Source organism: Aphis gossypii, chromosome X (assembly GCF_020184175.1).
Source record: "Aphis gossypii isolate Hap1 chromosome X, ASM2018417v2, whole genome shotgun sequence".
Taxonomy (NCBI): domain Eukaryota; kingdom Metazoa; phylum Arthropoda; class Insecta; order Hemiptera; family Aphididae; genus Aphis; species Aphis gossypii.
In genome coordinates this window covers 5,069,608-5,097,236 of record NC_065533.1, presented here as the reverse complement: position 1 = coordinate 5,097,236, position 27,629 = coordinate 5,069,608, and the positions used below count along the sequence as shown (strand labels likewise).

The 27,629-nt window shown below is 28.2% G+C and overlaps 1 protein-coding gene and 1 long non-coding RNA gene across 4 annotated transcripts in view; one reads left to right on the top strand and one right to left on the bottom strand.

Moving 5' to 3' along the window:
* LOC126552906 (uncharacterized) overlaps nucleotides 1–27,629 on the top strand; it is a 76,192-nt gene that overhangs the window by 28,071 nt on the left and 20,492 nt on the right. The window lies entirely within an intron of this gene.
* LOC114130067 (microtubule-associated serine/threonine-protein kinase 3) lies at nucleotides 24–26,525 on the bottom strand. Of its 3 annotated transcripts, none has more exons than XM_050208037.1 (23): nucleotides 25,919–26,525; nucleotides 23,778–24,019; nucleotides 15,416–15,486; nucleotides 15,229–15,343; nucleotides 15,088–15,154; nucleotides 14,832–14,937; nucleotides 14,595–14,767; nucleotides 14,453–14,528; nucleotides 14,147–14,371; nucleotides 13,853–14,084; nucleotides 13,672–13,766; nucleotides 13,374–13,604; nucleotides 13,136–13,308; nucleotides 12,992–13,062; nucleotides 12,807–12,912; nucleotides 12,568–12,689; nucleotides 12,277–12,504; nucleotides 12,019–12,204; nucleotides 11,721–11,913; nucleotides 7,775–8,001; nucleotides 7,496–7,698; nucleotides 4,629–5,003; nucleotides 24–4,061 (listed from the first exon to the last, which is right to left on the bottom strand). In XM_050208037.1, exons 2-23 carry the CDS (start codon nucleotides 23,887–23,889, stop codon nucleotides 2,757–2,759), a joined length of 4,692 nt encoding a protein of 1,563 aa, XP_050063994.1. In that variant the 5' UTR covers nucleotides 23,890–24,019; nucleotides 25,919–26,525; the 3' UTR covers nucleotides 24–2,756. The 3 variants fall into 3 exon arrangements, with proteins under 3 accessions (XP_050063994.1, XP_050063995.1, XP_050063996.1); XM_050208038.1 differs by having other exon boundaries at nucleotides 14,453–14,525; XM_050208039.1 differs by lacking the exons at nucleotides 23,778–24,019; nucleotides 25,919–26,525 and adding an exon at nucleotides 17,443–17,605.

Here is a 27,629-nt window from a genome sequence, read left to right as displayed (position 1 = left end):
ATGTCTAAAATAAAAATAATAAATTAAAAAAAATAAGTTTATTGATTAGATACAATTTATCGACTATTTTGTACATAAAAAATGTTAAAAATAAAATGATAATAATAATAATATAACGATTACGAATCTATCTAAAAAAGGAAAACCGACACATTAAATTAAAAATAATAATAATAAATAAATTAAAATCAAAGGGGACATTTTTGGGATGCGAACGCGTACTGAGCACACGATACACCTAGAAAACCAACGCGATTTTCGTGGTAGCGTCCTAGGACTGTGATATTGTGTGCTCAGGGAATGAAAAAAAAATCCCACCCAACTGAGATTTTTAAAATACCACGTTTGGTAAGTATAAAAAAATCAACACCAACGGTGGGCAGTAGACGAGACGGAAAGTTCGACACATTACACGGCAATGATATCAATATTAATTATTATTATTACTATTATTATTATTATTACAAATATGATTCAACAATGCGTAAATTGTAATAAACGTGTACACTAGAATGATAAATTGCATTTGCGAAATATATAAACATATAATATAATAATAACAAGACAAAACGTAAAGGTTAAAGAAGAAAATAAATAAAATAAAAACAAGAACAGGTTGTAACCTTAGACAGCGAATAACCGTAAAACGTATAACATTATTAAGCCTATGTTATTATACTACGTGACGGTACACGACGTGCACCGTTAACGCACAAATGATTATCAATAATAATTAAAATTAATAAATAAATAATTTTTAGGTATTTGTTTTTGAACAATTACCTTTTGAGCTTTGACGGCATCGCAAGACGCAGGGAAAACGATGATAATAAAATATAATAACACGGCCATAATGTTATACATCAACGATAATTTTTGGTAGACACAAGATAGGAAGAAAGCAAAAATAAAACATAAATTTAAAACTTATAATATAACGAACCGCGTAAGAAAAATGTGACGAGTTTAATATCGAAACGAGTGTTACGCATGTGCTTTCGAACATTTTTCATAAACGACGTATCATAACAGAACATAACAAGATTTATGGCTTATTAATAAGCCTAACTAAAATTACAAAAAAAAAAAAAAAATTACTTACGCATTAAACAAATTAATTGGCTTATTGCAAAAAAAGTTTTCTAAATTTGCGATTGGCACTCTTATTACAAATTATATTCTAATATACTTATTATTTTAATAGAAAAAATGATTAAACATATTAAAATCATATATTATAATAAAATATAAAACCGTTTAGAACGATACCTAAATACAAATTATTTAACATACAAGATGAAGAATTAAAGATAAATATTATATTAAAAACAAAATTAAATATTCTGCTCGTAGAGTGCAATGTTAAATTTATACAAATATGATTAATGAATCTCCAGTCTTTTAAAACGATTAAATTTTTTTTTGTTTTCAGAATACATTTCAAGTACAATGTACGTAATAAGGAAAAAAATTAATAAACCTGACTTATACTTAAATAACTATCACCTTGAATGATCTTTACCAATAGAATACTAAAAAAAAAGTTTGATTATTAAATTATTTTGACGACAATGAAAAAAACAAAAAACAAAAAATAACAAATAAAATATATATATAGGTTATTTGTATGTATATTGTATAATATATACATATAAACCTAAATTGTTATATAATAATTAATAAAGTATTATGTTATGAATAATAAGATGAATGGGTTCTTATGACGTGTTTGGAAACTACATACCTACTATCTACCTACTAAATGTAATAAACGACCAAAATTATGAACAAAAATTAAATGATTAGGGTACATATATCTATCACAAAATATCACAAATAAATAACTCTAACACGAGTAATACCGAAAACGCTAATCATTATAAAGTTTTCACTAATACTATTCAAGTATCACGTGTCGCATATTTTATTATGCGTTCTGCATTAGTATACACAAACACACTCACATACACACATACACGAGCGAGCTCGATCCGAACTCTGACGCAAACTAACATACACGCATAGGTAGAACAAATACCTATAACTAACATGTTGTACGATAAACGAACTCGGATGAAAGCACTCAACCGCTTAACTAGGTACCAATATACAAACGCGCATTGGTCGTACAAACGAAAGCGACAGTAATGAATTTGAATGACAAAAAAAAAAATTCCTCCAGACCGAAACTGAAATTAAATTTAAATATTGTTCCTAAACAATAATGAAATACAGAACGTTGTGCATTAGTAAACGAATATAATACATTTTAATCGTTTCGGAATCCGACCGCTAGTGTGATAACAATAGTATTTAATCCACGAACGTATAAAACATTTGATAAGACTGTGCATTTCTATCATATTATTATATACGAGTATTTATCCACAAGCACATTATCACGACATTTACGAGGTCTACAACGACGCAAACTTAAGCGGCTTCGTACTCGATAGCGCGGAGATAAATGATTATAACGTAAACTATAGTTTATATATATAAACAAATTATATAAAAAAAAAAAATAAACAACAAAAACATATACCAACAGTTTTCACCTAGTCTAGAGATAATAATAATATTATAATTATACATAATACATAATATATGAATGAAAGTAATATTAATTAATCGTAAAATCCCGCCGAGGGGGAAGGTGGGGATGTGGCGCTAAGGGTCGAGAGCGAGAGCTCCGGAGTAAACCAAATATAAATATTTGAGTTATCGTCATCGTCGTCGGACGTCGTCGACCCCGCTCAGGGTTGAAGTGTGGACGGTGTCGACGCGTCGTTCGGCGTACATTGTTTTCCGGCGACCGCACCGCCGTTTTTGCACGACGCCTCCACGTCGGGCGACTTGCAACAAGACGGCGTCTGCGGTTGAGGCGGCTGCAGCTGCTGCTGCTGCTGTTCCCTGTTCTGTTTGTATTTCCTGTTGAAGAAGTACCTGCAGCCGCCGTTCGCGGATTTCGTGGGCTTCGGCCTTTCGATGACCGCCACCACGGCGGTCGGCTGATGATGATTGTTGTGAACACTCTGCTGTTGCTGATGGTCCCTTTCCTCGGCGATACGAGGCAACGATACGTGACCGACTATGCCGCCGCCGACGATCACGTCCGCCGCGAACATTTTGCCGACTTGCGGCGGCGGCGGTTGTTCGCTTTTACCGACCACAGGCGGGACGACGACGACGATCTTCTTCTTCTCATCGGCGGCGGAAGCCGAGTCGTTTTGCAAAATTTTCGTAGTCGTCGTAGTCGTCGTCGTCGTCGTGCAAGTCTTGGACAGCGGCGAGTTGGCGGACGCGACGCCGGGTCCTCGGACGCACATGGGCGGCGACTTGGTGGTGACCGTGACCCTGGGCGCGTGGTGCGTGGTCACCTTGAGTGCGGGATCGCACAGCGGCGAAATAGAATTGGACTTGGTCTCGGCGGTGCGCGGGTGCAACCGGTCGGGCGACAGTGCGCGGCGCAACAGGGGCGACCCCGGTTCCGACGTCTTGCACGGCCGGCCGAACGACGAACCGGCCGTCTTCTTGACGACGATGACGGAGCCGCCCGACGAACCGCCGCCACAGCCGGCCGTCGCGTTGGAACCCGCCGCGGCCGCACATCCGGTGGATGCCGACGATGCCGCCGGGTTGGACGACGTCAGCGACGACGGGCTGTACGACTGCGTGGTGTTCGAGCTTCCAGGCTGGTGGCCGGACGAGAACGTCAGCGGGCTGGGCGACCGGGTGGGCGACTGCGGAAGCGGCGACGGCGACGGCGTCCGGGCCAGCGGCGACAGCGGAATGTGGCCGACGGACTTGCGGCGGTTCGGCGAGTGCAGGTTTTTGGTGACCGAGTGCAGTTTGTGCTTGAGCCCGTGCAGCGTGGACGGCCGCTGGTACGGCGTGGGAGAGTTGGGCGTCACCGTCGGCGACGAGTTGGCCGACGAACTCGACGAGCTGGTCGACGACGAGTAGTCCGCGGACGTCGACGACGCCACCGCCGCTGTTGCCACCGCATCCTGCGTCGCGGCACCTCCTGCTACAGGCGATCGATTTCCGATGATGGTAAGCTGTGAACAAACAAACGACACGCCGTCAAAATCACTGTTGCGCGTAACTGTTAAGAAACTTGTTCGACAACTATTTCACCACCGATCTCAATCGCGGTTTCACAACTCAACCCCTCGGTTGTTAGTTACCCCATATAATTTTTTTTTAGATTTGTATAAAAATCAACTTTACGTCGTAGTAATTATGTCGATTAAAATACGTGTTACGAACAGTGTAAAACACCTATCGGACAGTGAAATACGTCGCAACTATAATATCATGAAATTATTGTTCACTTTTTCTGTTTCCCTCATATCAATATCATCTCGTCAATTATCGCCGTATCGAGATTACTTCGCTTACAAAAAATTACTTTATATTATATTGCTTATCGACTTATCGAAATAACTTCAACTATACATCCGACATTAAAAACTGCATGGGATTGATGACAATGTGAGCTTGTATTTTACAAAAATCAAACTCTAGGAAAGACTTTTCTCAGACAAACGCGACGATAAAATATCGTCGATAATCCCATCTAAAGCTCGACCGTGGTACGATAAACGCATCGGCCGCGTACGTACCTGTTGATAGTCGGGCGTGCATTTGGTGCTAATCCGACGGAACAACGACGACTTTTGCCGGCGTCTGCTTTCGCCGGCCGGTATGTCTTTGCGCTGCGACCTCTTGTGTCGGTGCGAGTGGTGCGCGAACCCGAGGCCTTTGTGCCTGGAGTTCGATGCCAACTTGCTCTGGCCAGGTTCCCGGCGCCGTCCGCCGGTCTTGATGGTCGTAAACTCCAGTGGCGTGGACCGCAAGGTAGCTTTGTCACCACCGGACAACAGGAGCTGCAATACTTGTGTGTGGTTCATCCCTTGAACTTGTTCTCCGTTTACATGAGTAATCAGATCACCAGGGCTCAGGCCCGCTTCGAACGCCGGACTTCCGGGATCCACCGCCTATAAAACACATACATATACAATATTAACAAACTACACTTCAAATCGTAATGATTTCATCTGTCATCCAGTTTATAGTAATTATAGCGATGCATCAGTGGCGTATTAAAGATACTATGTATATAAATATGTATCATATCAGTGTAACTTACAGCATAAAACACTGAGTTTTATTTAGAGAAACTAATTAAGTAGTTATATATATAAGGTTATACGAATATCTCTACAAATATATGCATTTATCTGTAACTTAAAAATTTTTGTTGAGGTGAATTCAATGCCAATAGGATGGTAAATGAGGACTAAAAAGGTACCCAACCTATTGGACTGGGCGTACGAGTATATTGATTCCGCCGGCTACTATTTAACCCTCCCTTGTAATTTGTAAACGTATTTTAAAAAATATAGTCCTACATTATATTCTATATAATAATAAAATGTATAAAATGATAATAATTCAAAACTAAAATGTATAGTCTAATTAATACGTGTATGTATTATACATTTATAAAATTATTATTATCATTTTATACAATTCAGACTATATACATACATTTTAATATTTTATAATACATTAATTAGAATATACATTTTAGTTTTGAATTAAACAATTATTATTATTTTATTCTTATTATGTACTATATATTTTAAAATACACGTACAAGGGGGGGGGGGGGTAAACAGTGTCCGACAAAATCGATGTGTTAATATTATAAACAGTAGCCGGCGTAATTAATAGCCGGTGCAATCGATAATTCCCCATTGGATTGTATCCGAGTTCCGTCCCATTTATAAAATTGAATTTAAAGATATACTTGTTCCGTCCCCGGTTTTTTTAATGGATATACTAATTCCATCCTGTGCCAAGTCTTTTTGTATTATACTAAAGTTATATAAAATATACAAGTTAATAATAATAAATTATTTTTGAAATAAAGATAATATGATTTTAGTTACCGCGCCAAATAATCAAATTTAACAATATCAATATATTATTTTTTTATGACTTAATATGCCAGTTTGACTTTAACTATTTAATATTTATTGAATTTTGAATTTCGTTTTATTATATATATTTTTACGATTACATTATGAAGATGTACTAATATTATGAACTATATTTTTTTATGAATTTTATAACAACAATATTTATACATATTATTTATTATTATTATAATTATACTTTTTTTAACCGGGATGGAATTGGTATTAAAAAAGTTCTCGGGATGGGTTAGGATGCAGTCAACTTTTGTATACATTTTTGCTTCTCACCAAAAATTAGTTCAACACGCCATTGCAATGTGTAATCAATAATCATAATTCATATTATACCAGACCAAAAGCTAATACGACCTAACTACATATTAACCACACATATATATCCCCTCTCCTCTCTTCTTTATGCCAATAATAATTATGATAATTCGTTGAATATATCGCAGAAATAATTGTATTTCCTAGTTAGAATGCAAATTTCGGAAACCCCTCATCGTTGTGCAGGACACGGACAAATTGAGAGGAATCCGAGGTTAGGCAAGATTAACAAATATACGTTTATACAAATATAATTACTAAAATAATGCAAATCACATTGTTTATATAAAACTTAAAAATTTAATTTTTACTGCATAGCTATCACGAGTATCTTGGTATCTGATACCACGTCATGTTACAGAGAAGTAAAATATGGCTTTGCAATAAAAAAAATGTTTAACATTCCATCACAGGTAATAAAATAATTAAGTATTGGTGAATGTTCCATATCATACTCATAATATATAATCACATACATTGTATGTATTGACTGTATTGTATGTTCAATACTAAAACGGATAAATTTTAAAAATAGACAAATCTAATTTTCAATCTAAGTAAAAAAAAAAAAGCTAAATTTATAAATTAATACTCAATAAATTGTACGATATCAATAAATATTGATTTTCAAAATTAACAAAAGTATTTTTTGTTATTGAATAGTTACTAGAGTTTAATAATATAAGATTGTATAAACTATTAGGCTCTAAAGAAAATTATTTTTCATTTCAAATTTTAAACTGAGTATTAAGTTTCTATCGAGGTAATACATTAGATTTTTCTTACTCATAACACATTAATTACAGCAAAACCAATATTTCTCATTTTTTCAAGCTAATCAAATTAGGTAAAAATATATTATATACATTATAAAGTTACCATTTTAAGATAATGTCTATTGTTAGATAAACTATACAATTTAACATTTATTAGATAATTCTATCATAAATATTGTGATATTTGATGACGTATATATATGTATAATTCTTTAGAATTGTTAAAAATCCACTCGAGACAAACAATGTTCTCAAGGTGTGAAAGACATATTGGATACTAATATTAAAAAATTAGATATATTGGTATTTACAAGTGGTTTGTACTAGATTATATTTAATTACATACAGCTTATGAACAGATAACATGTATAGATAAATGTTATAACAAACGTATTTACATACCATTACTAAATGGTGCATAGTGTAAAAATCACTATCGCCATAGTATACACGAATAGTGTTAACTGTAAACCCAAAGCCTGAGGGGCCTCTGCGCAATATAATTGGTGGCTTCAAACTGGTGATTAAAGGTGCATCGCGGCAAGGCGAGTTTAACGCACTACAAGATCCTGGAGACTTCATTTGCAATCCATTATTACTGGATTCTAAAACAACAAGTATGTAAAAATTAAATTGTTAACTTTACAATAAATACATATTCACTAATCATTGTGTACAAACCAGGAGGTATCATCAGAGACAATCCGGTGGCTGAAAAACTCTTGATGACAGATCTTGCCCGTTGACCACCAAGAGAATTGTTTTTGTGACTTTTAGCCATGCTTGAAGTACTTGGTGAAGGTGGTAAAGTGGGGCATAGATTAGTAGTCACAGGTAAACTTAGGAATTCCTCCTTTTTTTCTGATGAAGGATCATCAGACTCATTTTCTGATAAACTTCTTAATTGCCTGAAAACATAATTTAACGTAATTCACTACAGAAAAAAAGATAAATAAAAAAAAAAAACTAATTATTTATTATACAAAACATTTTTAATCTATTAAAATAGTTTTTGCATAAAAATATTGTTTCTACAAATCCAAATAATACAAAGATCTAATAATGATAAAAAATAATAAATAATAGAATATTTGAAAAAGACAAAAAAATCTACATGAATTAAAACCATACTATACATCTTATACTAAATCTTAAAATATCTAAGTTTTTCAGAATAAACAATTATTTTTAATTATCTATTAACGTAAAATAATTTAATTAAATATATATAGACATTCCAAATTAAGAACTATAATATGTATAGTGTATACATTTCATAAGCAAGTAGTGAACAATTAAGAAATTGTTAATGAAAAAAAACATTGAACTGACGAGTTAGTGTAACAAACACAGTAGATTAAACTTGTTAACCTCATTCTAATAAACCAGAAATTGTATAAATAATTGTTATTTAGATAAAAAGTAGCAAAGTAGGAGTGTTAGTGTATAAAGTTTATAAAAGAATTTAGTTTATTTTTATTTATATAAATGTATAATCTTTATAATATGTTTTACAAAAAATTATTGAACAATGAATTTTAAAAAAAACTGATGTTATTTAATTAATATTTTTATCAATTAAAAATAAAGTCTTTTGAAATTTTGACAAAGTCAAACTGCTAGAATTTATTAAATTTATTTTTAAATCATATTTGTGTTTATTATCCTAGTTATTCACTTAGCTACTAAATCATTAAACGATTTGATAGTTATAAAATGAAATTCGATTATGATTATCCTTAATAGCATTTAACCGGTACATCTATTATTTGTGTTTAACACTTACAGTAATATAGATGATTACTACACTTATTACATTTAAATACAAAAAATTAACAAAAATATAAATTAAAAAAAAAATTTTTATTTTATTTCGAATTGAAACTATGCAAAAAATTTTTTTCAAAAACATTTATTAATTTTAAAATAATGAGTGTGATTTGATTAAAGAATCACACAATATAACTCAACTAATCAAAACAAACTTAAATACTGTGCATAATAATTTATAAATATTTTAAAGTTTGATCAATCATCATTCAAATAATAATAATAATAATAAATAATAAATTGAAACAAAAACTAAAACAATTTTTTTTTTACTATTATGTTATATCGTGTATATTATGTTATTTTTTTAATGAATTATTAAAAAAAATGACTATTAAATACTTAGTGGTCAATTTAAGTCACAGAAAAAAATAGGATAAGAAATGATTTCTTGTTAAAAAAAAAAAATGAATGGCAAAAAAAAAGAACAAGTAACAGAATATAAAATAGTAAGTATAATAGACTACAATATGTAACAGATATTACATTTATATCTCCTTCAAATTCAAAATAATATTTTATTCACTTGCTTATTTTGCAATTGAAATTGTATAAAATAATATAATGTATAAATAAAAATTTGATGTAATTTAATAATTATATTTTCAGATTTCAAATAGTACATTAATATGAAAAATAATGTATTTTGGAAAATTATTAGAAGAATGATATGAATCAAATAAAAATATATTTTATTGTTATTGCATTACTTCTTTCCTTTTACTCAACTCAATTTATAAAATATGTTACTGATAGGATTGTATTAAACTAGATTCAATTCTAGATGTTTAAATACCAAGATATTTAAACAATGTTATAAAATATTAAAATTTATTTAATATGAATCTTTTTAAATATTATGATTTATATAGTCACATTTTATATTTAAAACAATTGTATTTTAATTAGTTAAATTTGCCTAAAAGTAATTAAGCATTCACATACTTAGTGTATAAAATTATCAATATTAAATTATGTGTAGTAAATTCTTAGTACGCATAAAAAAATCAGTGAATTGTAACTTAATAATCAATAACTACTCTAAAAGTTAACATTTCAAGTGTAGACACTACATAAATTAGATAAACGGCTAAAAAAGATAATTGAAAATTTATATTTTAAAACACATTTTCAATATATTTAAAAACATAAGATAAAATTAAAATTATCAAAGTTTTAAGAGCACTTAGTTCTTCAATTAATCCTAGATAACACGTTTAAAAATTAAATATATTATTCACTGTGTAGCAGATTAAATTAAAGAAGAAATAATTCTACTATTTTAGTAATAATTACGAAAATTATTTCATCAGAAAAGTAGCAATTAAAAGCATATATCAAGGCTAAATAAAAAAGAATACGCACAAACTACATTTTTGATAGTGTTTAACAAGTCATGCACATATTTTTTAAACTTTATAAATACAATTATTAAAGATTATAATATTTAAATACATATACAAATAATAATACTCCACATTTATATGAGCTAATGAAAGAAAGATTCAAAACTTGGTAATTTAGCTGTGATGTGTATGGTCTAACATAAAAAGAATGAATCTAAAAAGATATATTAAGATATATATCAAATATCAATACCTTTAAAAATTAAAAGTGCTAATTTATGAAATATACTTCAATTGAGTAGTAAATGTTTTATAAGATTTATGTTAAAGAGTGATACATCATTAATAATTATGCGATTGTAAAAACATCTCAATTGTAATTAAGAATAAATCACAAAAATGCTATCATTCTTTCAAAAATAATTAACAAAATGTAAAACTATATCAAAATTGTATGGTACTTATTATTAATTTTGGTATCAAATGTATTTTAAAATGTATAAAGATATTATACATAGGTATTCTCTCAAATTTAAAAGTCAACACAATATTTTATTTTTTGATTTTATCATTAATTTGTTGATAAATTGTAGTTGTTTACACATTCAGTAAGCACTAAATATAATAATTATTATTATATTGTCGATATAATAATGTTTATATTGATATGCAATGTAAGAAAATTTAAGGACAAATAAGATTTAATTGTGTACTATTATTTATAACAAATGATTGTTGTTTTTACCAATCACAATTTTAACAAATAAAAGATGTATTTAAAGATATAAAACGCTATTTGTTTCACAACTGATTTTAGATTAAAAATGCATCATACATTTAAAGTAAAATTTAAGTCTAAAAAGTATCAACTCTTGAGCTAAATTGATCAATTGAACAGGTATATTTAATTAATCATGTTGTATGAAAATTTAAACTGCAAAATTTTTGTATATCATAAAAAGAACCAAATTTTAAAAGATTTACCAATTGTTCAATAACTACTACTACAGGTAAAATCTTAGGCCATCTTAAGTTTGGCAAAAATTAAAACTTGTTTGAAATGAGTAGTAAAAATGAAAAATAAATAAAGATGTAACATATAGTAGTATAAAATAAAGATAGAAATAAAATTCTGAAAATATTATCTCCCAATTCACAATATTATAAGTGAAATTTATTTATAGATCAAACAAATTAACAATAAAACATCAATTAATGTTTTTAATTTTATTAATGATTGTTAATAAAATTATTTAGATACTATTTTATATTGTCATGCATTTAAGACTTGTATATTTTAGATGCTCAATTTATACATATCATGTATATTCATGACATTACTCCAGTTCAATACAAGTTTTCAAAGCGAAAAAATAAAATAAGAAAAATGTTTTCTATATTTCATTATTCAGTATGATACATGAGTATGATAAATAACATTAAAGGCTTACGGAGATCTGTCATCTTCAATCGAAATTGAGAATTTCGGTATACTTTCTTTACTATATAAGCGCCGCCTACGACTTATTTGAGTATTTTCATTGTCTTCATTTTGTGACTTGTCAAGTGATGTTTTCTTAGCTACAGGTGATTTTAAACTTTCATCAACTGTTTCTCCTTCTGATGCTGATGTGTCAAACATTCCTAAAATAAAAATTTTTCCAAGTAAAATAAAATTAATATTACAGAACTAAACATTATAAATTAAACATATAACTAAATAATGATAATAAAATATGGTTTTCTTACCAGTATTAATAGATAAAGAATCATCTTTATAGTTTACTGAAGGAGATAATGATGGATATTCATTACTCATTGACAATTTACTTGCTACTTTTTTGAACTGTGGTGAACAAGATGAAAATGTACCCAAAATCAATGAATCATCATCTGTATCCTCATCAATTTCGTGGCTATAACGATCACTTCTGGCTAAAATATTTACAATTTATTATTATTTAAGCAAAGTACAATATTTGACATTATAATATATATTATTCTTACAATCAAAATAACTAGTATCTTCTTCATTGCCCAATTGTGGCATAAATTCTGCTTTTTGTCTCAATAATGAATTCCAATCAACTCCATAAAAATAAGGATGATCTTTGACTTCATGTGATCCGCCAGTACCTAATCGATCTCTAGGATTTTGTTGCAGTAATGATGATATTATATTTTTAGCTTCTGGCTGAATTGGCCATTCATTTTCATCTGGCCATTCAATATCATCTATAATAAATATAATCATTAACTAAAAAATTCAATAAATAAACATTAATTCTACATTCTTACCATTTACAGTATGGGCAAAAAGTTCTTCTGGTGTTTCACCAAAAAATGGTACACACCCTACCAAAAATTCATATAATATTATTCCCATAGACCACCAATCCACTGGTTTACCATAACCTTGTCTGAAAATTCATATTATTTTTGTGAAATTTAATAAAAATTTAAAAACAATAATTATTGCATACGTTTTATTAATATAACAAGTGTTCTAACCACAATCTTATTAATAATATACATACCTTAAAATCACTTCTGGAGCTATATACTCAGGTGTACCAAAAACTTGTTTGTCAGAAAATTGGCGAGTATCTCTGTCCACATGTACTTCATATAAATTAGTTGCCACTATTAAAATAAAAATATAAAATGAATTATTACTAAGTAAAAACATTATTACTGCATAGTTGGGTAATAAATTTCTTACATGACATTAAACCCATTTTACTTAATCCAAAATCAGTCAGTTTTATGTGGCCTAATGCAGTAATTAAAAGACTGAAAAGTTGAAAAAAAAATTAATTCAAATTCAATTTTTTTTGAGATTTAAGAAAAAGAATTTGTTATGTACTTGTCAGGTTTTAAGTCACGATGCACTATTCCATAATTATGAAGATATTCAACGGCAAGTACAGTTTCAGCGAAATAAAATTTTGCCATATCTGGTGGTAAAGGACCAATATTTTTCAAAAGAGATGCACAATCACCCCCTTCAACATATTCCATTACAAGACAAAGATGTTTCTAGAAAAACAAAATAATAATTAACATTTTTTAATATAGTTCATGATTTAGTTATAAGCCCTTACCCTTGTTTCAAAACTACAGTACATGGTGACAACAAATGGATTGTCAGTAAAACTCATGATATCGCGTTCAGCGAATACTTGTTCAATTTGATTACGTAACATTAAATTATTCTTGATAATTTTTTTCATAGCAAATCGTTGACGAGTTTGTTTATGTCTTACGAGATACACAGCGCCGTATGCACCATTAGAGATCAATTTAATTACATCAAAATCAACTTCTGAAGGTGCCTAAAAAGTTTATCAATACACGGTAAAAAAAATGAGAAATAATAATAGAAAATCAATATTCACTTACAGCAGAAAATGTATCTTTTTTAGTACTTTGTTGTTGAGTTTTTTTCATTAAAGACGAAGAATATTCATCTAATTTATGAAAGTTTACATCAATATCTAGAAAATAAATAGAAATACTTTAAATAAGTTATGAAAAATACATTGTGTGAAAATGAATAACTATAAAATAAATATATATATACCATCAACAGAGTTGCGATTTAAGCCTAATTTTCCTATTATATATTGTGGTATTTCATCCTTAATGCCTTGACAGATTTTAGCTTGACCTTCAGCTTGTTCTAGCAAATGGTAGAATTCTTCAGGATCGAATTCTAAGCATTCAAGTAACCTAGCTGGTCTGGATATTATTAATAACAATTTTTTCATTGTTCCTGTCAAAAGTGCAGTGGCTTCTTCGGACTTTTCTCTTGCCTGTAATATTAACAAATATTTTTATTTAATGAATTTTTAAACATTATTTTTAAATAACATACTTCAGCCAACAATAACTCCAAATTTTCTGACATTTCATAAAAGTAACCTCGTGTAATTAATTTTTCTTCAGACTTTTTTAAGCAATCTCTAGCTATCTCTAACACTTGATGATTAACAAATCTAACAATAGGTACAGCGTCTGCTGATATATCAATGTGTTCTAAATTAAGTTTTTCATATTCATTTATAAACATGCTTAAACGTTCTTCCATCTGATGAGTAGCCTAAATGTATGCATAATTGTATGGTTAATAATTACTATAATACAATATATTAAATATTTAAGCACCAAGATTAAACTTTACCTTGGGAAACCTATCTTTATAAAGCACATTCATCATAACTATATCATTATCAAGTACAGGTGATCTGCTCGGACTGCTGCAACAAAGCCAAATGTTAAAAAAAAGCTTATACTCACATAGGTTTAATAGATTGATCATTAACCTTAAGCTTCTAGAACGTGGGCGATTGAAACGGGGTTTACGATAAATTATGTTATCTTCTTCTGCACTATGAGTGCTGTCATTGGATGAAAAATGTTTAGAAAACATATGTAATTCGTCAGATGTTGGCATATTTGGAAGCTGGTGTAAACGCTCTTGACTGGAACACTGAGACTGGAAATCAATATTGTTTTTAAAAATTATTCTGCAAATTTCACATTTTATTGTTAACACTTACTGAAACATTTGAACTTCCAGAAGTGGTTCCATAACCTGATGATGGCAATGAAGCAACAGACCACCTTCTTCCATCACGACAATCTGTATTGAGTAAATTGTATGGCCTAGAAAGTTAATACATGGAAATATTTTAAGACATTATTAATTTTAAACAGTTAAATATAAACTATACACACACAATATGATTGTTACTAATTAAATTAAAGAAAACTTCAAACAATCATAAAAAAATTTCTTATTGCACCAATAATTACCTTTTTATTGAAACAAATGGAAAATGAGGATGAGAGTGAACTACTTTGGGGCTTTCCAGTGGACTACCTGAATTCAAAATAATTAAAATAAATGTATTAATTAACAGAAAATTTAAAATATACTATTTATAAATAATTTACTTGACATTGGAGAGTGACATCTTGGTAATGTAGGTGATGTATTTGATATAAAACTTTTTCTGTGACTAGCCTTATTTGAACGTCTTCCAGATCCTCCAGTAACATGTAATTCTCTCTAAAAAATAAATCAGATCATATTAAATTTCAAATTAAATTTAAAAAAGTACATTATTTTATTTTCACACACCAAACTATTTGATAAAGAAGGTGCTGACTGCCCCAAAGTACTGTTGCGCATCAAAACTAGATTTGATAATTCTGTTAACATAAATAAAAAAAATCTGTACTTATCTATACAATTATAATGAAAAAAAATACTATCACATAGAAGATAAAATTATTGAAATCTAAAACTAAACGATATTTCAATCTAAGTATAATAATATATTATTATATTATAAATCAATAATATTGGCAAATATTTAAGTGAATGATTTAAAATTTAGTATGTTAAATTTATAATAAACATCAATTTAATAAATTATAGCAATAATAATAATCTAAGTTTATGTTTTTTTTTTTTTTTTGTACATCTTCAGTGATAAGTTGATTTTCTAGAATAATCATATACAATTCATGATAATACTACTCAATAAGTGGTTAGATGACCTCTGGCATTTACATTTGGTAACTGCTGATATAATACATAATATGGATTTATATTGAAAGAGTATGTTAAATTAACTATATTGTAAAAAAAAACAGTAAGATAATAATTATAAGTTATAATTAGCACATTTATGGTGATTATTTTTAAGTACAAGTTTAAGTTATCTCAATGAATCTATAAATACAATAGTTTCAAACCTAATTCTAACATAATCTAAACAAATACATTGCTAAATATGAGCATACTTATGTATCTATACAAACACATACAATACTAATATTACACAATTTTTTTTGTAAGTTTAAAATTCGTTTAGTAAATTACATATATATTTTAGTAATTAATAAAAAAATAACTTTATTAATAGACAAATCATTTAAAATATGGGAAAATATTAATTTATAGTAAATAAGCTATATTACTATTTATTGTCATTTAAAATTGTAATATAAAAATTGCTTTAACTTAATACGCTATTCATAGTAGTTAGAAAAACCTATTAATAATTATATCTACACAACAATAATTTTTAATAAAGTATTTAATTATTCAACTGTGATTAAAGAAATTAAATCACCCTAATGGGAATAGAAAACTTTGTTATTCAAAATATACATGTACAACTAAAACTGCATTACTCTGAAATATAAGCTGAACATTATTTTAAAATAAAATTACATGTTATTAAAAATATATTAAATTTGCAAAAAAAAAATAAAACATTTAATAAAAACCAATGTACAAAATTCATATTTATTTTTAAGATTAGGAAAGGCTTGTACGAGAGTAACTTAAGTAGTCCTTTTTTGCACAAAATCTTTTTTTATAAATTCTTTTATTATGCATTATGCAGCAATCATTGTTGGTACTTGGTATTGTCATGAAACCACTTTCAAAATACTTTTAATTAGTACTTAAATAAATATAAGATTTAAAATTTTAATTTTCCTTTATACTTTTATTTAATTTGACTGTAAAAAGTGTGAGTGAGGCGTCCTTTTAATTACTAGTCCTTAATGAAACAACCACTCTTTATAATTTATATAATATAAAATAATGAATTCTGAATTCTGAATGTTTCACCTAACCTAATATGTTTAAAATTAGATCATATATGACAAAATAAACAATGTTAGGATAGAACTAGTAACAACATAACATAAACAAATAAATAATGACTGTAAAAATGTTTAAAATATAAAATTCTTGTAAAAATTGAATTGCTTAAAAAGAAATATTTTAGCATTTAAAATTTAAAAATATTATGTGTCAAAGTACTAGTACTTATATAAAAAATATATTAACATGAATGTAATAAACTAATAAACATAATTTTATTTGGTGATGTAGTCCCCAAGCAATATTTTCAATTGTAAATCATCCATCAAGCTAATGTAGTTGTATCCACTAAATGGTGTGTGAAGTAAAATGTTATAAGGAAAAATATAACAATTATGATTTACTAAAAACGTAATATGCCGAATGCCTTGTTAAATATATCTAATACTCGACGAACAATTTAGTCAATAATAATTAATAAGTCATTATTAAATTAAAAAAGGATGAACGTAAAATATTATATATACAATTTAAACATAACTCACCAGTTTTATTGTTTAAATGAGTATTTTGCTCACAAACAAATAAAGAAGAATTAACATAGCACATATTTAACTTTAACAGTAATATAATGTTAATAGCTTTAAATATAAATAATTAATGAAACCTACAACTTATACCTCTGACGACTAGTATTCAAATAAAATATATTAGTTACAGAAAATCACGAACCTTGTACTAAAGAATAGATAACATGAAATAGTAGAGAGCGTGCTCTTAAGTGTTTGACCAAATTAGTCACATGATACATTTAAGAGGACAAGATTACATTTATATACATATTTATAATATATATATATATACATGGTAGATAATTTAATTGGCACGTGCTTTAGATAACTTGGGTAAAAAAATGAAATTATAAAATAAAAACTAGACAATGTATATTATGTATTATGTATAAAATATTTTCAACTGATAAAGTCTATACATTTTTAAAATGTACATTTTTCCAAAATGTTATTTAGAAACTGCCAACACTATTTAATATTAAGAACACAATACATTACAATTATTTATTTTTATCAGAAAAGGTACTTAAATTGATAAATATAATATCATGTATTAAAAACATGTCACTTGTGATTCTTAAATAAATAGAACCAATAGGTAATAATTATTAATGTCATAAAGTATAATAAAATGTTCAAATTTAGACTACCTACTAAAATCATAAACATTAAAAAAGGTCATATTGTCAGCTAAGTTCAATATAGTAATTGAAAGAAAAATAAAAGATTTGAATTATATAATATAATAAAATAAAACAATAAATATTAGTATATTAGTATACATACATTGTTTTTGGTTTAGTAGTAATTTGTTTCCATATTAATTTTAAGCTTTAATATTTTTATCAAATCAACAATGGTAAAGAAAATCATGGACAAACAGGCACAATAAGCATGATAAATAGTATATAATATAATATAGAAACCTTGAATACATACAAAATTTAAAAAAATAATAATAAATCAATAACTTATTAAATTTATTTTTCTGTTCTAATATATAATATAATACCAAACATATGGTCTGTTCTAATATTTAAAAAGTCCTCACTACCTACAAATAACTAAATATATTTAATATTATACTTAAAACAATATAAAATCATTTGTTTAGGATAATATTTATATTGCAGATATTTGAAAGATGAAAGACAAATATTATGTGCAATAGCTAAAATCTAAAAAGAATGAATGCCGCCAACAGTGACATACGACCTCAAATTTGCTAAATATTAGTATTAAATCTGCCAAAATCCCAAGAAAATAGACCATGTGCCAATGTTTTATGAATGTCATTGATTTTTGTTTCATTTTACTTGGCATTAATATATATTTATAATTTATAAATATCAAAATACATAGAGAACTATACTAACGTTTATATTAATGTTGATTTAATTTTCAAATAACATACTTATAAAAACTAAATGAATAAATGAATTTCTTTGGAAATACTAAAAAATTAATAGTAAAATTGGTAATTTATATAAGATTAATTTAAAACTACAAAAATATATTCAAATATAAAAGTAGATGGATGAGGTACACTGTACCTTTAATATAAATCATAATCAAATTTTCAAAAACCCAATTTTATTTGTAGGATAGTATAATATTATCTACTTATAATTGTACTGATTGTAAAAAAATAATGATATAAATTCTTGTATATAATGAACATTGGAACAAATAATAATACATTGCAGATACATAGTTATAATTAAAATGTAATACTTGAAACTACCAGATAATATATAATGAATAATATTATATACAGAATGGTTATAGACTGAAGCTAATAATGAAGTATTCAATTTTATATTTTAAACATTTTGTTATCTATTGATCAATAAATATAATTTATTATTGGATTTTTACAATTCATTATTGTATTCTCAGATATTTATTTAAAATGAAACAGCATAATCAGATTAAAAAAATAGTCTCAAAATGTGTATAGTTACCTTAATGTGAAATTCATTTCATACAGTAGTATTGAACTATTACAATATCCATACATGTGATATGATGATAAAAAGACTCAATGATTACACATTTTTTTTTTATTAGAATTAAATATGATACTTAAATAAATTAAATAAACAAAAAAATTGATATTAATTACCTAACCAAAAATATAGGTTAAGAACAAAAAATTATTTATTTTTGGATGAAAAATACATTCAATTTAATTTCTTGAAAATTGTACAGCATAGCAATAATGTTTTACTAACACATTTAAAAGCTAATGAACAATGAAATATCTAAAGCAATAAACTTAAAATAAACTCAGTATCTTCCATCCATAAATCAAGAGATAAACATTTTTGAAACTAGAACTTCAGTATATATCAATCTACAGTATACTAAAACGTTACTTTTTATTATGAAAGTGTAAACAACAATATTTGTTTCGCATGAGTTTGTAATTTTGTATTGTGTTCGCAGTACTAAAGCGAACATACGTTCAAAATTAAATACTAAAATTAATAAAAGGATATCTATACAAATTATAATGTACTTATAAAAATTGATTAATTGAATAAATGAATAGACAATAAAATGTAATTAACTAGTCTATGTAGATAATAATAATTTACAAAAATATGCTAAAAAAAATAAATTGTAATAATCTTATTCCTTTTTGCCTGGGTACTGTCCAATTAATATTATAGGTTTAAATCATTAAAGATTTTTTTGTAAAAATTTAAAAGCTCTAAATTCTGTTTATAAAGACTGTTAAAATGCATTAATACAATCTTATTTATTGAACAACTTTAGTGTGCAAACCAAACCTTAATAGTTTTATTATTCATTTGCATATTCATAAATACATTGATTTATCTAAATTGATATTCGAATAACATAATATAAGATAAGATGTGACAGTCTTGTAGGTTACCTATACATGATTCTATTTTAACAATGCTATCAATAAAAATAATACATTTATAACTGATAATAATAGTAATTAGTATATACACAGATGTATTATAAACATTTAATACTAACTCAAGCGCCAAACAACAAGTCAACCATAACGTTAATAATATATATATAAAAATAAAACATTTCATAAAATAATACTTAATAAAAATATAAGGGCAATAAAATATATATTTTATTGTTTAAAAATATGTATTTTAAAGAAATAGTGTAATAGAACATATACTATAACTATAGTATAGTGTTTATATTTTAAACAAATATTTTAAACTTGTATGCTACAGAATACACTTTTGAGCTAAAACTTTGAATTTATTAGGTAATAATGAGAATATGAATTTACTGTATTCATATTCATAACTTTTAAAAGTTACAAAGAGTATTGTTTTTGATGGATATAGTTGTTAATAGAAAATTGTTATTTTTAGAATAAATCTATTTATTTTAATAAATAAATAAAAATTTAGTAACATCAATGACAGTAGCACTAACAGACTTTTATGTCAATCTAAAGATAAAACTGATTTAGGTAGAAAAATAAATATACTGTATTATTACCTAACTAAAAACTGTATTACCTCATATAATTAATTAAGAAAAAATTATAAGTGAATTTTAGAAGTTTGGATATTATGCTATAGAATTGTTATTAAAACCATTTTAGATTGGTTTTTCTAAACGCTTGCATACATTTTATCATTTATAATAGTTGTGACTGAATATTTAAAATGATTTCATCATAAGAAACTAAATAATAAATAGTAAATACATAGTTACACCAACAGCTGACTCAATTAATAATTTAATTGCAGTAAATAATATGGATAATGAATATAAAATCAAAGATAAGAACATCACTATAGAAAGTAATTCATTATTAAATAATAATTAGGTCTATTGATTATAAATTGATAGTACATGGTGCATATATTTCATTAACTTACAGTTAAAGCTTAATCAAAAATACATGATACCTATAAAAAATAATAAGACTAAATCTGTAAATCAAGTAAGATTCAAATAGGTTAAGAACTGATAATTATTAGCAAAGGTTAAACATAGATTTTAATATTAGAAGTCAACAAACTATATTATAATTATAAATATTTCTGATGCTAATAACTTTGGATGAAATTTAATTTTATAAAGAACTCAAGAGCATTAGGAATTTTTATTTATTTATAAACAATTAAATAAAAGATAAACCAATATTTAACTGTTAAAGTAATATAATGTACCTCTGAATGAAATTTAATTATATAAATTAAGTTAATATTTTTTAGGGTTTTAATTATGGTTCAAAACTAAATACTAACATAATTATTTTTATATAAAAATACATAACAAATAAATGTAAAATTAAGCAAAAAATAAAACCTATATCTGTTGGGTGTGCATTTAATCTATCAAATAGTAATTCTGTAGATTTTTTAATGTAATGCTCAATTGTACATTACTTACTCTCGATAAAATAATTTTAAAATTTAATGCTTTAAAATAATAGTAAATCCTCAATCACTTAATTTCCTTAAAAATTATGCATGTTGTTTAATTTGAAAATAAATGCAATTATTATATACAAATTATATAATAATTAATAAAATTTAAAAAATATTTATATTCATAGTATACATTTTAAATTATGTACAATACATTGGAACCATAAGATTTTAATTTTTATAAGTAATAGATAGTAATAATGATATAAGATAATTTACAAAAGGCAAAGCAACAGATAAAATTAAATAATCATATAAACTATAAACACCATATATACCTACCTACAACAATATTGATAAATTATAAATTATTTAATTTTTATTTCATAAAATACATTTTAATAATTTAACAAAATGTAGCAATATTAAATAATTTTTTTTCATAAATTCCTTTGAAAATGACATATATTCATATTGTTTTTGGATCAAGGTCATTTTAGAGATTAATTTTCAATAAACATAACATGCATATTCTGTTTAATATTAGGAACTTATATTGTATTTTAAGATATAACATTTAGTTTCTAAGTTTAAAAATGTTAGTGGAATTTAATGTACTTAAATGGCTTAATTTTAATTTGTATACTTAAAATATTTATAATACACCAGAAGTTACTAGCTACTACTACCCACATGAAGTCTTATACAGATTCTAAGTAAGGGACATGAAATTGGCATAGTTCCATAAAACTACAAATCTTTAAACTCAATATACAAGCTACAATGTAATACAAGCACACGGAATTATGAATTAAAAATATATTAATAATAAAGACGTATAATAAAATAAAATATAATATTATCTACTGAAGGTCTTTCAAATTTAACATAACAAAAATAATAGGCAAACTTATTATATAAAACTATAATATTAATCCCACTACTTTTAAATTTTGTATTTAAATAATAACATATATTCTTATAAAATATGGTCGATTTTAAAACATTAAAATAATAACTTTATTGTAATTAAAAGTAAATTTATAATGTTCACAAACACAAATACTAAACTACCTACAAACATTTTGTATTCATTTTCATTAAACATAGAAATACATGTATATATATTCATTTTTTTTTTTTGATAATAATAATAGGTTATTTAACCTATAAAAAAGCTTTTATTTTTTAAGGAACTAAACATTTTTCAGTATAAATTACTTAGTTTATTTACCATATTAATTAAAAAATATTGTTACCCTATTTTAAAATGAAATTAATTTATTATTTACTTTTATATTTATAATATAAGATACCTACATCAAATATCACTGTATAATACTATGTGATATACTTATCAATAATATTTATCTCAACAATACCTTCTATGATAAGTATATATCCCTTGCAAATTTTCTGTTACCCTGTAATCCAAATGACCCTGAGATAATAAAACCATGATTGTGAATTACTATTATCAATAGTACCTTTCCCCATAATGACTGTATCATGATTACAATCACTAAAACCTTTCTTTTTTCTATAATGTTACCTTGATTTTTTTATGTATTCATTTAAATATAAACATTTGAAATTTCAAATTGGTTACACCTATTTTACAATTAATGATGAGATAATGAAATACTAATGACAACATGACAACATAAAATAATAAAATAAATTAACATGGATTTTATTTAATATATAGGTTGAAGGCTAGTATATATATTAATATATTATAGTAAGTAATTAACTATCACACCTCAAATTTAATTTAATAATGGTATAAATTTCTTAATTCGGTTAATTTAGTTCAATCAAGTACCTAGTCAAATAAATTAATTTAACTATTAAGAATAAAATATCCAGTGTTTTAAAATTTCAACAACTTCAAAATAATTTTAATACAATATAAATTCTTACCTGAATTATTAGATGCTGATGTTTTACTCTTGTGTTCTTCTGAATCTGAATACCTGCGATGTTCTGATTCCTTCAGCGACAGTTGTCCCTTCCATGATCTTCTATTATCCATAGTTAATTTTTCTTTGAATTATACGTACATTAAAAGTTTGTGGTTCATGAAAGTTACCATAACCATGGCAAATAATTTAGTTTTTACAAGTATTTATGTTGTTGAAAGTCAGATTAAAATCTTACAGCACCTGGAAAAATAATTATAAATAAAAACATAAAAATATAAATTACGAAAATATTTATTAGGTAATCTTAGGTATTCACATAATATTTTAAAATTGTATACATCATGTAAATAAAATGTTAATCAATAAATGAATCCAAATCCATCACAACATGTTCCATAATAAAATCATATACAATTTTCCTCACAATTTACTAAATATCAAAAAACATTCATAAACTAGGTTAATAAATAAGATTATAATGATGCTCAATAAGTAGGTAGCCAATAACCAATATACTTAATTTTTTTGTTAAAATGGAAATTAAAATTGATATACATTTAGATTGTATTGTTTAATTAACTAAATTATGAATTAGGTATTGATTTTATAAAATAATTTAGATGTGCCATGTGCATATAAGTAGTTAACGCATGTACATATTAAGTAGGTATTCATAATATTATTTACAATTGTTTAATATTTAAATTCTAAGAAATATAAGTATTTCAAAAGAGTAATAAAATCCAAACAAAAATTTAGTATTATTTCATTCAACATATTATTAAAATAATATATACATAATACCTAGTTTTTGATGGTATTGCTTTATTTCGACAATAGAAAATTAACTTAAAAAATAGGTAGGTACTATATAGTATATACTAATTATTCCTAAATTTAATTAGTACTTAAATTATGAGATACAAACCTATTAGATGGTGTAATATTAACAAAAAAATATTTTAAGGAAAATGCATTCTGATACTTTTTACTTAGTATCTAGAGAGTATACAAGACAGAAATAAGTAATAACTTAGGTAGGTAGTTTATTTATTAAAAACATCTAATATTAAGATATAAATAATCCATAAAATATCTGCAATACACACTAATAATAATTGATCAGAATCAATACCTACATGGGGTTATATATGAATAGGTAGTTAGTTAATACTCTTGAACTCAGAATATGTACATGATAACAAATTCTTATCTCTAATTTTAACAAATTTAAATATATAATAATACACCTACATAAATATCACAAATTGAAATCTATACAGGTAGGTGAAAAAAGATAATAAACAAAAAAATAATGATGTAAAAAGAATAGATATGATATAAATGCTGTCTCTACAGTCCATCTATCTAACACAAGGTTTATTGACAAATGCAAATACTAAAGTTGATATTATTCGTTGGGAAAACTTTAAGGAAATTATTAAATACCTAATAAAGCTATGAATAGTTTTTATATTTTTTTCTAATTAATTAAGCAGGATAGCTTGCAAATAATTGAAAACAAATAAAATGTAATAATAATCTGCATAAACTGATTAGTTTTAGGTAATTAAATAGTTATTTAATAATTTAATTTAAATCTATCAAGATATTTTAACTTTTAATGAATAAAAGTATTTAGGCAATCGTTAAGCCTACCGTCAAAATTTATCCATATTTTTAATTTTACTTCTATTTTTTGTTATTATAAAAACAAATAAACAAGTTATTTCTAAATGATGCCACCTACCTACTTACCTAATTTTATTATTGTCGAAAAATTAAACATTTAAATAAAATTTAAGTAATTGCCCGTGTTATTGGATAGTAAATACAAATAAACTAATGTGACCAAAAGCTCCAACAATATTGATCGAAATTAAAAGCACAAAATCAGTAGAATTCAGGAATGTCGTCTAGGTACATTAGATTCTGTTTCGTTTGAGAAGAACCGCGCTACTGACGCTCGATCAAAAGTTGTGCTTTAAAGTCAACGCGTCGACTGATAACGAGAACGACTCGTAGGTGGACCACCTATAAACACAGCGGTGGCAGAGCCGGGCGGGTATGATAATAAATGTAACGTAATACATTTGTCGGCCAAACACTACCTCAAGTCTAAAGAGAGCGAGCACTCACCGCAATCGTGGGCATGTAATATCAGAGCGAAGAGTCCGGCTTTGGTTGTGCGTAGCGGTGGACGCAGAGGCGATCCGACGACAGCGGCATTTCAGAACGACGGAACGCCGGACCGCAGACGGTGTGTACACGACGACGGCGGACGGCTGCTGGACGACGACGACGGACAGGACGTCCGGCCGGTCGGCTGTGCTGGTGGGTCGCGGGCACAATGGTCAGGGCAGCACGTCCTCGCTGTGCCACGGTTGCCAGCGGAGATGACGACGGTCGGCGGCTCCGTCGGGGTAGCGCAGCGGTGTGGAGCGTAGTCGTCGTCGGTCGCGTTTCCTTGCGCGATAGGGGCCCCCCGGACGAAAGCGCGGCGGCGGCGGCGGCAGTTTTCCACGAGCACGTACACACACACACACACGCGCGCACTGAACGAGCAGCGGTGGCGGCGGCGCGACGGGAAGCGAAGGGAAAAAAAATTTTGATCGAAAAAATCGCTTTTCGTTTGTAAAAAAAAAAAATTTTTTTTCTTTTTAATTCTTCCCTGCCCCTCACATCGTCCGCTATTGTGTGAGAGCGCGCACGATGCAATGCAGCACGGCAACAACAATAATAATAATAATAATAATAATAATAATAGTAGTAGTAGTACACGACACACTCTCCGAAACTCCTAAGCGCTCGCGTTCACCCTTCACCGCGCTCGCGATCGCGCGACGACAGAGCGCGCCACAGTCGACCGCGGTACGGTCGTCGCGGTCGGTAGGAGGCGGTTCTGCCGGCGGTGAGTGCGTGCGATCTGACGCGCGCGCCAGACACCGAGCGCCGAGATGACGGCGACCGTATAATAGTGGTAATAATAATAATAATAATAATAATATAATAATGTTACGGAGGACTACGCCGCCGCCGCCGCCGCTACCCGCTCAACAGGCCCCCCCTGCGGATACGCATACCCCCCTTCCACGGTCGCCGCCTACCCGCGAACGGCGGCGGCCGGTTTGGTTTTCTCCGGTTTTCTCGGCCTCGCGGATTCCCGTGTTTTCGTATCGATTCCCGTTTTCCTCGCGGTTTTCCCGCCGCACCGACACGGTTGCGCTCCCACACGATCTCATCGTTAAGATTATTATTTCAATTTTTGTTTTTTCCGTTGACGTCAGACGTACTACGATTGTTTTCGCGTTTTTCGGACTTAAGACCGACGATATCGAGAGGAGTGCTTCTCTCATCGAATAACATATTATAATAATATAATATGATATGCCGAGAAATCGTATGAATCGTCTCGTCAATCGTTTACACGCCAATAATAATGTTACAAACGACAGTGCGTGTACGCACCGGCAATATCGTTATTCCGATTACGATTATTGTTGAGTACGGCCCGAGGCGGTTGTGCGTACGACTCGAGAACGGTCGGACGTGTTTTTTATTATTAAGTGCACGCCACGTTGTCGAAAACCTCGCACCGCGGACGTCAAAAAAGCGCCTATTGCTCTGGCCTCGTTCGTGCCGAAAGTCTTGTCGCGGTGACGTCACCCGAGGCCGACGGAACGTTACGAGATAACGCGGCGACGGCACCACGCGGCGATTTTCGCGTAGACGCCGCCGTAAATATTGCACAGATCTCTCGCAGACCGTGTAGGAACGCCGCCGAACAAGACGAAATAACGGGCAATAACCGCCGAGTCCGCTTTGGGCGTGGGTATAATATAGTGTGCGA

Excerpts from the sequence above, each read along its gene's own strand:
- LOC114130067 (XM_050208037.1), bottom strand. The coding sequence starts at position 23,889 with ATGGATAATAGAAGATCATGGAAGGGACAACTGTCGCTGAAGGAATCA. Across the intron at positions 14,768-14,831 it reads CTGGAAGTTCAAATGTTTCA|TCTCAGTGTTCCAGTCAAGA; the intron begins GTAAGTGTTAAC and ends ATTGATTTCCAG. Across the intron at positions 14,372-14,452 it reads ATAAAGATAGGTTTCCCAAG|GCTACTCATCAGATGGAAGA; the intron begins GTAAAGTTTAAT and ends GCATACATTTAG.